Genomic DNA, 13232 nt, shown 5'->3' on the forward strand with positions numbered 1-13232 from the left:
TTGATGAAATTCAGCACCCATTCATGATATGAATTCTTAGTAAAGTTAGAAACAAAAGAATATTTCCTCCACATTATAAAGGATATCCACAAAAAAATACAACCAACAAGACATTTAACATTGAATATCAGAAGCATTTGGCATCAAAATAAAAAATACCACAAAAATTCTTGGCACCTCCCTGCTATCATTCTACATTATTCAGCAAGAACTAGATGATGCAATGAGACAAGAAAGAAAATGAGGGCTATTAACCTGTTATTATTTGCACAGGATATGACATTTATCTAGAAAAATCCAAGATAATCAACTGGAAAATTAGGACGCCTAAATTTAAGATAAATATTCAATAATGAATAACTTTCCTTTATGACAATACATTTAGAAAACATATGAAAAACAATCCCATTCATAATAATTTGTTTTACAGAACTACAAAATTATAGGAACAAAGTAACCAAATATATATGTCCTGTATGAAGATATGTAGAAAACCAGCAGGATCTGAATAAATGGAATATCCCAGTGTGTTCCTGCATAGACAGACTCACTATTGCACCGAGTTATTATTCTCTAAATTGCTCTAAGATTGCATTACAATTTCAATCACAACCTCAACAGAGTTTTTAATAGAATTTGACAAATCAGCTCAAGCCAGGGAGTTGGAGAACAACCTGGGCAACATGGCGAGACCCCTTCTCTACAAAAAATGCAAAACATTAGCTGAGAATGGTGGCACATGGCTATAGTCCCAGCTACTTGGGAGGCAGATGTGGGAGGATCACTTGAGCCTGGGAGGTTGAGCTTCAGTGAGCTGGGATTGCACCACTGCACTCTAGCCTGGGCAACAGAGTGAGACTCTGTCTCAAAAAAGGAAGACTTTGACAAATTATGTCTAAAGTTTAACTAAAAGAACAGATACACATGAAGAAGCAAAAATTCTTGAAAAAGGCCAGAAGGGGAATCATGTTCTATCAAAACTCACAAACCTATCATAAAGCAATAGTAATTCTAACTAATGCAGGAATAGACAAATATTATCAATAGAAGAACAGATTAGAAAAAATTCAATTTACTGATAGACTTTTAATGTATGATAAAGAGGCTTTTAAAGCAGTCAGAAAACATGGACTATTCAAAAAGTGGTGTTAGGACATCTGGTTTCTCATTCAGTGAATACTATTTTACCATGGCTTGATATAAAGCAGAAAATGAGAAAGAAGAGTTTTATGTAATGAATACTAGAGAAGAGAATGTCAAGAAGAAAAAAGACAATAACTGTCAGGAGCTACAAAAGCGTCAAAAAGAAAATGATCAAGAAAACTATCAAAAATGACAAGAAAGGCACTGGGGAAGTTACAATCCTGCATTCATTGAGTGGCAGTGATGAGAAAGCGACTGCAAGCTCAACAAGCCTGAGAGACAAGTTGGAAGAAAATGTGTTTAAACTCTGAATCACTGTAGAGTCATGAACTAAGCATGACCTTAGCCTTCATGAAAGCAGAAGTCCATTATGATTTCAGAGTTCCATTGTGTGGCTCCATTATAATTTTGCAGTCTTGCTCAAAGGGAGTTCATGCTTCGTGCAAGAACCAGCAGGAATAGCTGACCTACAGTACTTCTAAACTCTTTAAATGACAGGTCATGTGATTGCCGAGTCTCTACTTCATTATTAAAATTGGTAGATTTCCTAATTGTGAATTACTTAATTACCCAAGTGATTTCTACCTTTCAGTTTAAACACTCAGTATTTCACATGACTGCTTATTCCAAGACAGGAGAACGTCCGCAACATGGGGAAAATAGCAGTTAGAAAAAGGTTTTACCTTTTTTTTTTTTTGAGACGGAGTTTTGCTCTTGTTAAGGCTTTAAATGGATAGACTGTTAGGAGACTTTACCGAAACTGGATACATTTTACATTTATATGGGTTACAAAGATTATATGATTGCTTTAAAAATTGGCTAAAATCTTACAAAGTCTTACTGCTTTTATGCAGAATTCAATTTATAAATGGTCCACATACATAAAGCAAGTAATGGAAGACGCAATGACTTATGTGTAACTGTCCTTTGTTCCCCAGTACAAAAAGATTGTAAAATTAATTCCCAGGAGTAGCAATCTCCAGGTTTGTTTATTGGAGTGTTTTGTTTCTTGTGCTTTGCACTGTACCATTATAAAAAACAATTAACATGTGCCCCTAATATATGTATATTTTTGTTAATAAACGATTCATGTTTATTGCATTAATTGTATATTGTATTAATATCTGATATCTATTACACCCAATATATATTTATATATTATATCTAATATACATTAATATATTAATATGTATTAATATCTTATGTACACCAGCAGTCCCCAACCTTTTTGGCACCAGGGACCAGTTCCATGGAAGACACTTTTTCCATGGAAGATGGGGAAGGATGGTTTTGGGAAGAAACTGTCCCACCTCAGATCATCATGCATCAGATTCTCATAAGGAGCACACAATGTAGATCCCTCACATGCACAGTTCACAATAGGGTTCACATGCCTATAAGAATCTAACGCCACCGCTGATCCATCAGGAGGCGTAGCTTATGCAGTAATACTCACTCTCCCACCACTCACCTCTTGCTGTGCAGCCCAGTTCCTAATAGGCCACAGACCAGTACCAGTCCATGGCCCATGGGTTGAGGATCCCTGATGTATACTATAAAATATGTTAAAATATTTAAAATTTTAATCACATAAAAGTAAATCTAAACAGAGTTCTAGTATTGTTTCCTGTATCCCCTGGACTGCCTTGCAATGTGCACACCTTACTTGGAAAAACCCCATCCTAGAGCAGTAAGCTATCAAACTACAACACACATAAAACCACCTGGGATGCCTATTAAAATGCAGATTTCATACACCAACAAAAGAGACTCAGTGGGTCTGAGATGGAGTTCAGGAATCTGCATTGCTAACAGTCACCCCAGGTGGTCTGAAGCACATTAAGCCCCACACTTGGAGAAACACCACCAAGGAGCCAAGGCACAGATTCTCCCTCCCATGCCATCAGCACAGTGACATCAGCCAGCAACAGAGGGGGAACAATTCTCTATTTTCACACGGATCGTCCATTAACTAGGTGTTTCTGAGGGAGTGTCAGAACTACCATTTAAAAGAAAACATGTTCTGACTTCTACATTGTTAACCTACGAAGAGACATTTCACCTGCTGTATATCCACACACATAAAATGTATTATACAACAGAATTCTTCCATTTAAATGAAATAGTTTTTCTCTAACATATAATTCTTTTTTTTTTTAGAGATGGGGTCTCACTATGTTGCCCAGGCTGGAGTGCAGTGGCTGTTCACAGGTGCGATCCCACTACTGATCAACTCAGGAGTTTTGACCTGCTCTGTTTCCAACCTGGGCCGGTTCACCCCTCCTTAGGCAACCTGGTGGTCCCCTGCTCCCAGAAGGTCACCATATTGTTGCCAAACTTAGTGCAGACACCCAATCAACATAGTGTACTACAGCCCAAAACTCCTGGGCTCAAGCGATCCTCCAGCCTCAGCCTCCCAAGTAGCTGGGACTACAGGCATGCACCACTGCGTCCAGCTCTAAAGTATAATTTTAAGTAAAAAACTTTAAAATGTATAAACCGTTAAATACCCTAGCAATGTAATAAATCCATTTGAATCAATAATCATTTATGAAGCATCTATAACATGTTGGGCACTGATATGGTTTGGCTCTGTGCCCCACCAAGTCTCACTTTGAATTGTACACTCCATGTGTGGGAGGAAGGGCCTGGTGGGAGGGGACTGAACCACGGGGGCACACTTCCCCCTTGCTTTATTCATGATAGTGAATGAGTTCTCAGGAGATCTCATTGTTTAAAAGTATGTGGCACTTCCACCTTCTCTCTTTCTCTCTCCTGCCGCCATTTAAGACGTGCCTGCTTTCCCCTTGCCTTCTGCCATGATTGTAAGTTTCCTGAGGCTTCCCCAGCCATGCTTCCTGTACAGCCTGTGGAACTGTGAATCAATTAAATCTATTTTTTTCATAAATTACCCAGTCTCAGGTAGTTCTTTGTAGCAGTGTGAGAACAGACTAACACGGACACCAAAAGAAGCAGTCGGATGTTATAGAAAGGATACAACTTTTGTAATTGGAAGTGACCTGGGTTTAATTCCTGACTCTGCTACTTGTTTGATTTTGGAAAAGTTGCTTGGCCCTACTAGGTCTCAGTTTCCTTATTTGTAAAAAAAAAAAAAAAAAAAAAAAAAAGCAACAAAACACCTACATACAAAGCCTCTGTGAGAAATAAATGAGATATATGTAATATGTAACAAGTGGTAGCTGAAACTGTAAACACCACCACAATGACCTGCACTTTAGTGGTAGCTGCTTAAAAACACAAATATTTGACCTTTTCTTCATTAAAATTAATTCCCTAGATTTCCCATATTCTTTTTCTTTTTGAAGCAGGGTCTCCCTCAGTTGCCCAGACTGGAATGCAGCCTCAACCTTCTGGACTCAGGCATTCCTTCCACCTTAGCCTTCTGAGTAGCTGGGACCACAGGTGCACACCACCACTCCCAGCTAATTTCTTTCTTTTTCTTTTTCTTTCTTTCTTTCTTTTTTTTTTTTTTTTTTTTTTGAATAGAGACCAGGTTTTGTCATGTTGCTCAGGCTGGTCTGGAACTCCTGGGTTCAAGCAATCCACCTGCCTTGACCTTTCAAAGTGCTGGAAATAAAAGTGTGAGCCACTGCACTCAGCCCATTTCCCATGTTCTAAAGTGCTGAATACTGAATAGGCTCTGAAGGCAAAATTCCAGCTGTACCATTTACTTGTCTGGGCAAATTACTTCACCTTTCTAAGTCCCAATTTCCTTTTAGATAAAAGAGATAATAATAGTACATCTCTAGCTTGTATTTTACAAAGATAAAAATGAAGACTGTATCTAAAATGCTTAGCCACTGACTGGCACTCAGTAAGCACTGAGTAATTTTTATTTATTATTGTCAGGCCATATTAAGAAATTATCACTCATGTTAAGAAATTTTTACTCATTATTATCAAGCCGTATTAAGAAATTACTTTCAAGCCATATTCGCTGCTGCTGATGCAAACAAGAGTACACGATTTGACTAAGATAACTATATGTATCACCTATATCTAAATCTAAAAGTGTTCCTTTAGCATTTTTCCTTCAGCCAAAAAAATAAATTAATAAAAATAAACAGGCTAATTAATTAATTTAAATGTTCCTAAATTTTAACATTGAGCAGATATTTTATCCCGCTTCAAAACTTTTTGGGAGTCTGCTTTACCAAGAGTAGAAAATCTAAAACACATGGTAGAATTGTAGGCTTTTCACAATTTGCCTGTATCACATTTCCTGCTCTTCCTTTCTTTACCCCATCCCTGTCTCTCCATTCTAGACATCTACTTGCTCACCATTTTCAAAGTGGGCGATATTCTCAAAGTTTTGGAGCAACATTATCTCCTAAGAGATGAGTTACTAAAAACTACATTGATGTTTCCTGCAGTTCCTCAAAAACCATTAGCCAAGACCTCAAACAATATCGAATTATTCCTACTATTATGTGTTGCAATATCCACCAGAGTAGTCTTCTTGAGAATAAACTAAAGATTCAGACTCATAAACTATGTTAGGCTGTACTTAGCATCAGAGTCATGTAGAAAGATGTGAGAAAGGAAACACGCCACACTGGCAGGGCATTGTGAGGCATTCCCCCTCCACAGGAGTTCTTACAGCCGCTTACTCAGCTGTTCAGGAGCTATTCTCTTTTTCCCCTCCCCAGCTCCCTAGAGAAAGCAAGTCTAAGGAGGTAAGATTCATATTGGGCAAGTTTTCCCATAGGAGCCAATATGTCTTGCAACAACCCCAAAGGCACCATTTCTAGGTCCCCTGCAAAGTTAATCTACTATCACTACACTCAGGGAAGCCCAAAGATATGGCTTCTTACAAGGTATTTATAGTTCTTCTGGTCATATCCATTTTACAAATCAGAAGCCATTCTGATGGTGAGCAATGTTGCTTTATAACACAATGGACACTCTACCTCTGTCTAGTTTCCAGCAAAATTTTTCTACCTTAATCCAGTTTCTGGCAAAATTTGACATTTGTAGGAGAGTATGTGCCTACAAAATGGGCAATTACAGTAGTTTTTCCAAAAATGGGGAAAAGAGAAGGGAGAAAATAGAAAAAAAAAACTTGAAAAGACAGCTTAACAATATACTTACCATCATCAGCTGCACCATCTGCTAGAAATATGTAATAGCTTGTGTTTAGATCAAATCTATTCTTAACTCCAGGGAGGGTAATGTTTCTTCTGAAAGAACACTGCATAACACCATCCGCCAACCTCCAAGCCATATCCTCAAGGCTATCCTACAAACACACACAATGGGTCTTCTCAGCACTTTCCAAAGATTTGCTAAAAATAAGATATGATCAAAATCCTGCCCTGTTCAGTTTCCTTTCTCTAAGATCATATGTGCATGCTTTGTCTGCAGTGTCATTGTTTTTCCATTTCCTCTTTGAAGAGAACAAGAAACATTTTCTCCCAGTTTGTCTTTAGCCCATTTGGCAAAATAATGATAATAATATTTTTACTTTGAGCCAGAACCCCACGATTCCTCTACCTAGGTAGGAAATTTTAGCAGATGTACTAATACCATCTGGCCACTAGTATACAATCAAAAACATTGAAAAAGAAACAATTAACAAGTACTACCCTAGCGGCCAAAATGCAACATGCAACTGGAGAGAAGTTCCAAGCCAGCTGTGGGAGTCAGCCCCATGGGAAAGTTGTGCACAGTTATGTCATTAAGTGATAGCTACTCCTCAGTCAGATCTCATTTGCTATGTCATTAAGTGATAGCTACTGCTCCTTCAGAGCTCATTTGCCTGTCAGCTGTCCTGCAAATAGACACTTCTCTATCAGAAATAGTCCACCTTCGACACACATGCCAACAAAGGACACTTAAGACAACTGTCCAGGGCATCTCCGGCCTTTGCCAAATGTGCTCCTCTTTCTCACTAGTCAAGAAATTTTGTCGCTAACATCATTCTCTTCTTAAAAACCTGTAAGCATTTGAAAAGCAGCTGATGCCCTGACCATCTTAATAAACCATAAAGTACTTTTTTGTAAGCTACAACAAAAAGGATGCAAGTGACACAAGCAAGAATTCATCTGTCCCTACAAGACAAACTTCTGAAGTATAGAAAAGTTTCTCAGAGATCATTATGAGAGGAGCCCTGCTGGCAGATCCCTGCTCAGGCTAGGCTGTAACTGCGGGGGTTAGAGGCAAACTCGCAGCACGGCAACCCCAGTGATAGCCACACAGCTGGAAAGCCGGTTTCCAGGTGAAGGTTCCCGGAGTCTTCACACCGACCCTGGAGTCCATTACAGGGTGACTTCGCCCCATTAAATGGGAAGGCTGGATGTACACAGTCTGATCTTCACGAATACATAGATAAGCATCATCATCACCCTGAAAAACAATTGCAAATGAGAACAAAGTTAGAAGGAATTTCAGCATTTTGTTTTCTTTTTTAAAAAAAGTATCTCAGGAAACCAAATATTATTTGATTTTTTAAAACATAATTTACTGAATTGTGAATGAATGACGCTATGAATTCTAGAGAACTGGCTATCTAAGTTGTGAGTTAAAAATAATTTTGTTATAATACAAAAACACTAAAATTTCAGTGTAAAATAATAGATTAAGATAGATATATGTTTATATGTTCATAAACCCATCACTAATTGAACAACACTTTAATATTTTCATGTATATTCACCCAAACCTATTTCATGTATATTATACCCAAACCTATTTGTATTATACTTATTTGTTCCTTCCAAAAAGGAAAATATAGAGTTCTGTTACTTTTTTCAATTAACTTACCATGAACAATATTCCAGATATTTATTTGCTAATAAATATCTATGTCCTACATATTTTAATGACCGAATACACTGCATTGTATTGGTTATTTTTCTTGGTAACTTCTAAGAAGGAAGACACTGTAAAGAAATATGTACACAGTGTACATATTCAGTAGGCTTAATGTTATATAACTGAGGCAAAAATATCTGCACTTGAGGAGGAACTAGTCAAACAGTCTACCTCTTATCTAAACTTTAGTTTCCAAGATTCCTTAACTCTGAAACTTAGATCTTATTCTTTAAAGTGATCATCAAGCCAGGCACAGTGGCTCACACCTATAATTCCAGCACTTTGGGAGGCCAAGGAAGGAGGATTGCTTGAAGCCAGGAGTTTGAGATCAGCCTGGGCAATATGATGACACCTCGTCCTAGAAAAAAATGTTTAAAAATCAGCCAAGCATGGTGGTACATGCAAGTGGTCCCAGCTACTAAGAAGGCTAAGGCAGGAGAATCATTTCAGCCCAGGAGGTCAAGTTTGCAGTGTGCCATGATCATGCCACTGCACACCAGCCTAGGCAACTGAGGGAGACCTTGAATCCCAAAAATAGAAATAAAATACAATAAAATTAAGTGATATTAAAAAAAAGACTGTCAATTAATAGGAGACAAAGAATGAAAAAGAATACCAAAAAAAGAAGCAGACTGTAACTTCAAAGTACATTTAAACAACGGTACAACGGAATAATCTTGATTTTAACTTACTGTCCATGGCTTGGTCTTTCACTTGGTTTCTCCATAAACTGTCTAAGAAGTGCTGTAATATGTGCTTTAGTCACCCAATTCCTTAAACAAGGTCCAAGACTGCCTGGTTATAACAAATCTTGCTATAAACTCCAATATTAAGTTCTAACATCTTTCTATACTTTCAGATTCAACTTTATTTTTAAATGTTCTACTTTTGAAAACTCTCAAGAATGTACTCTTAGCAATGAGTACATTATAATATGTTACACATATTACAGTAAAATCAGAATTAGCCCAATTCAAGATAAGAAATTTGGAGCAATCATGCCTTAAACCAGGAGTCAACAAACTGTGGCGTACAGATCAAATTCAACCTAAAGCTTGCTTCTATATAGCTCATAGGCTAAGAATGACTTTTACATACTTAAATGGTAAAAGAAAGAATATTTCATGACAAATGAAAACATATCAAACTGAAATTCAATGTCCATGTTTCATTGGAACACAGCCACATTTATTCATGTACATATCATCTATGGCTGCTTTTACACTACACCAGAGGGTGGTAGTTAAAACAGAGACAATATCACCTACAAACTCTAAAATATCCTTATAGAAAAAGTTTTCTAAACCCCAATTTATCTTTTATTTTGGAGATGGATTCTCACCCTGTTGCCCAGGCTGGTATCTAAATGTTGGGCTTAAGCAATCCTCCTGCCTCAGCCTCCCAAAGTGCTGAGATTACAAGTGTGAGCCACCATGCTGGGCCTGAACCCTGATTTAAACAATGCATGTTTTCTAGAATATCTATCATGAATGGACACAGAAATTCTTTTGCTGCATAAAAAAAATCAGTAAAAATAATGGTTGACTTGAGGCAAACTAAGGATAGGAAGGCAAATAAAATCAAACAAGTAGACCTCCCAAATATTAGAGAAGATCATGGGGATAGACAGCAGGGAACTCTCAGTGCTCACTATTCCAAATGAGGAGTGAGTGAAGGTGCTACTGCAACCACAGGCTCCAGGCAGTTCTAGAAACCTCAATTCTGAAAGCATAAAAGTACATATAAGAACTTCCAGCAAATCCCTGGGCTGTACAGAAGCTCTCTCCCCAGTCCACCCCTCTCCAGTGGAGCATTTACATTGCATCCTATGAGAAAATATTTGTTGGAAACTGTGGGAGAAATAATAAGATGATGTTTTTTAAGAATATGGTTCTTACAATCAAAAGCTGTGTTTTAATGAAGAAGACAGATAGGTAAAGTGACATGAAAAGACAAATTATGTATGGCCAGATAATTGAAGATGGCTCATCAGAAAAGACAATAATTAAGCAGACCTGAGAAGATAAAACATATTTATAGGAGGACAAGGTAAAGATGAGATTAAAGGAAAGGTTTTCCAAGTTGAAGAACTTCTAGGACCAATGATATAGAAATACGAAAATTTTAAGAAACAGGTTTGTGTTAACTAAAATATATGAAGGATTAAAAGAGAGCTCTAAGGCTGAAAATTCCAGAAGTATTCCCAAAGTAGTGTGCACCATGCTTTAAGAAAATAACAGTTTTTCTATAATTACTAAAGTTTTGCCAAAGGTTTGGAGGGATATTTTTAAGAAAATTTTTTTATGAGACAGGGTCTTGTTCTTTCACCCAGGCTGGAATGCAGCGGTGCAAATACTCTTCCTGCAACCTTGACCTCCTGGGACCAAGCGATCCTCCTATCTCAGCTTCCCAAGTATCCAGGACCACAGGTGCATGCCACCACACCCAGCTAATTTTTTGTTAATTTTTTGTGGAGATAAGGGTCTCATTATGTTGCCCAGGCTCATCTTAAATTCCTAGCTTCAAGCAATCCTTCCACCACAGCCTCCCAGAGTACTGGGATTATAGGCATGGGCCACCGCACCCAGCCAAGACAACCTTAAATGTGGCTTGGGGAGAAAATTCCAGTGGAATGGCTGTGTGAAGGATGAAATGGAAGAGGAAATCATGGAAGCAAGGGGACTAATGAGGCGTTACTACAGCAGCCCAGGAAGCAGACAGGAAAGCTATAAGCCAAGTCAGAGATAATGACAACGCAATAAAGAGAATGAAAGAGGTATGTCAAAGATAGAATCAAAAGTACTTGGGAGATCAGTAGCAGTGAACATATTAGCACCCAAATCTTGATTTCTAGATATTATTCCTACTAAAAGGAATTAAAGCTCCTTTGAGAAATAATGAAATGCAAGAAAGTATGAATGGAGAATATCTTGTTACACCAGAAACAAAGACATGCTCAAAAGTGGCGGAGACACATCAAAAGGGCACAGAAGCTTTAAGGGCTCCCAATGACCACATTTGGGTCAATATGACCGTCTAAAAGAATGAATGGTGGTAATAAACTACAACATAGAAACCCATTACTCCACAGTGTTACTACAAAAGGGAAGGGCAAGTACAGAGAAAAGAAAGCTTGTATTTTCATAAGAATGCCAGCTAATAAGTAAGTTAGAAGATCACCAGTTTGGCAACCACAAATGTAGCAATTGATTTATAGGACAAACATCAATAAATACAAAAACCTAGTTACAGGCTATTGAGGAACAGAATATTCATACAGACTCAAAGTATTGCCCCACGTATTACTCATTACAAAAAGAAAATAGACCTTTACAATGCAGAAATCTGACAGACACCAGTGATCAAACATACTATCATCAATAATAGAACAATTGGACATTATGAAACTTTTGAAATAGTGCACTGATGTGGAAACAATATCCTTATGTAGCATTTGTGCAAAAAAACTTAACACAAATCTATTATATAAATTGTAGAATGTTCTACAAAATAACCGGCCTGAATTTAATTTAAAAAAAGAAAAGAAAATGGGTAAAGTAACTGTTCTAAAGTAAAGGAGATCCAAGAGATATAACAACTAAATGTCCTGAATAATAACTGATTGGATCCTGGATAAGAAACACTTTTTAAAAACAGTTATAAAGGAGTTTATTGGGACAAGTGGGAAAATTGGAATACAGATTGTATGTTACATAAAATTATTATATCATTGTTAAATTTTCTTAATGTGATAAAGATACTGTAGAATTGTGGGAGAATGTCCTTGTTCTTAGGAGACACATGTTGAAAACCTTAGAAATGAAATGTCATGATTATCTGTAATTTACTTTCAAATAGTTTAAGAAGAAATATGTATTTATATACACCACATAAATCAACCGAGCTAGACAGAAATAAAAAGATAAAGTGGCAAATCTAGGTGAAGGGCTTATGGGTGCTCATTGTACTATCTTTTTAACTTTTATGGGGGTTGAAAACCTTTCAAAACAAAAAGTTAGAAATGGCAGGAAGAAGGACCTGAGACATGGATGAAAGGAAGGAATCCAAGTCACAACCAACATTTCTCTGAATACCAAAAATGATGCTGGCAGCAGTAAATGAGGTGTTTATAAATTGCCTGGGACAGTACCCAACAAGAAACAAGCCATCAATAATGGTAGCTGCTTTTCTGATATTGCTAACACCAAGAATGGGGAACACAGGGAGACATTATGAGGCTCAATAAAAAGTTCAGTCTTTTAGATGTTACTTTGTGCTGTTCAGGAACACACATCTAGACGAGACCAGCCTGCAGCTGGAAACCACAGTCTGGAGTCCAAGGGAGTTAGGACTGGGGCGTGGAGATATGAAGTCTGGAGTAAGATGAAGGAGAAGGAAAGAAGCTAATGATGTGCATACTTGACAGACTTCAAACTATTTCACAAAATATCTCAAATAGGAAAGAGATATGTACAGTACATCTTCACTTAAAGTCATAGGCAAGTTCTCGGAAACTATGACTTCAAGCAAAACAACATACAACATGGTCAATATTTTTTTTTGAGACAGAGTTTCACTCTTGTTTCCCAGGCTGGAGTGCAATGGCGTGATCTCAGCTCAACGCAACCTACGCCTCCTGGGTTCAGGCAATTCTCCTGCCTCAGCCTCCTGAGTAGCTGGGATTACAGGCACACGCCACCATGCCCAGCTAATTTTCTGTATTTTTAGTAGAGACGGGGTTTCACCATGTTGACCAGGATGGTCTCGATCTCTTGACCTCGTGATCCACCTGCCTCAGCCTCCCAAAGTGCTGGGATTACAGGCGTGAGCCACCGCGCCTGGCTGGTCAATTTTTTTCTTCATCAATGTCATAACAAAATGATATTGAAAGAAATAACATTATTCGAGGAACTGCTGTATATAGCCTCACTTAAAATCAAAGCTTCCAAGAACCTATTGATGGCATTGAGGACTTACTGTACTTGGAAATTCGGTTAAAATTAAGATATTAGCAAGTCATTATCATCAGAAATAGGGTAAATTACACATTTTGATTTTAGTGATGAGTTTTAATATACCAAAATAATTGCTAACATTAATTCACAAGCCAAATTGATAAAGGGGTATAATTTAGGTTACTGAATCAGTATTTGTGACATTAGATACCTTCAGTATTTAAATTGACATTATACATTCCAAAGAAACAGCAGGTCACAAAAATACCCTAAGGTTTTAAAAGTAACAACCAAAAATAG

At 37.5% G+C, this 13232-nt stretch overlaps 1 protein-coding gene across 19 annotated transcripts in view; it reads right to left on the reverse strand.

The window, feature by feature from the left end:
• The window catches only part of FRRS1 (ferric chelate reductase 1), a 109614-nt gene that overhangs the window by 15093 nt on the left and 81289 nt on the right, over nt 1–13232 (reverse strand). For all 19 annotated transcript variants that reach the window (XM_078332602.1, XM_078332589.1, XM_078332587.1 and 16 more), the window contains 2 exons: nt 7411–7509; nt 6256–6403 (listed from right to left, as the gene is read on the reverse strand). In XM_078332602.1, the coding sequence (XP_078188728.1) occupies nt 6256–6403; nt 7411–7509 (247 nt within the window). The remainder of the gene's footprint in view (nt 1–6255; nt 6404–7410; nt 7510–13232) is intronic.

This window comes from Callithrix jacchus, chromosome 7 (genome assembly GCF_049354715.1).
Source record: "Callithrix jacchus isolate 240 chromosome 7, calJac240_pri, whole genome shotgun sequence".
NCBI classification, from domain to species: domain Eukaryota; kingdom Metazoa; phylum Chordata; class Mammalia; order Primates; family Cebidae; genus Callithrix; species Callithrix jacchus.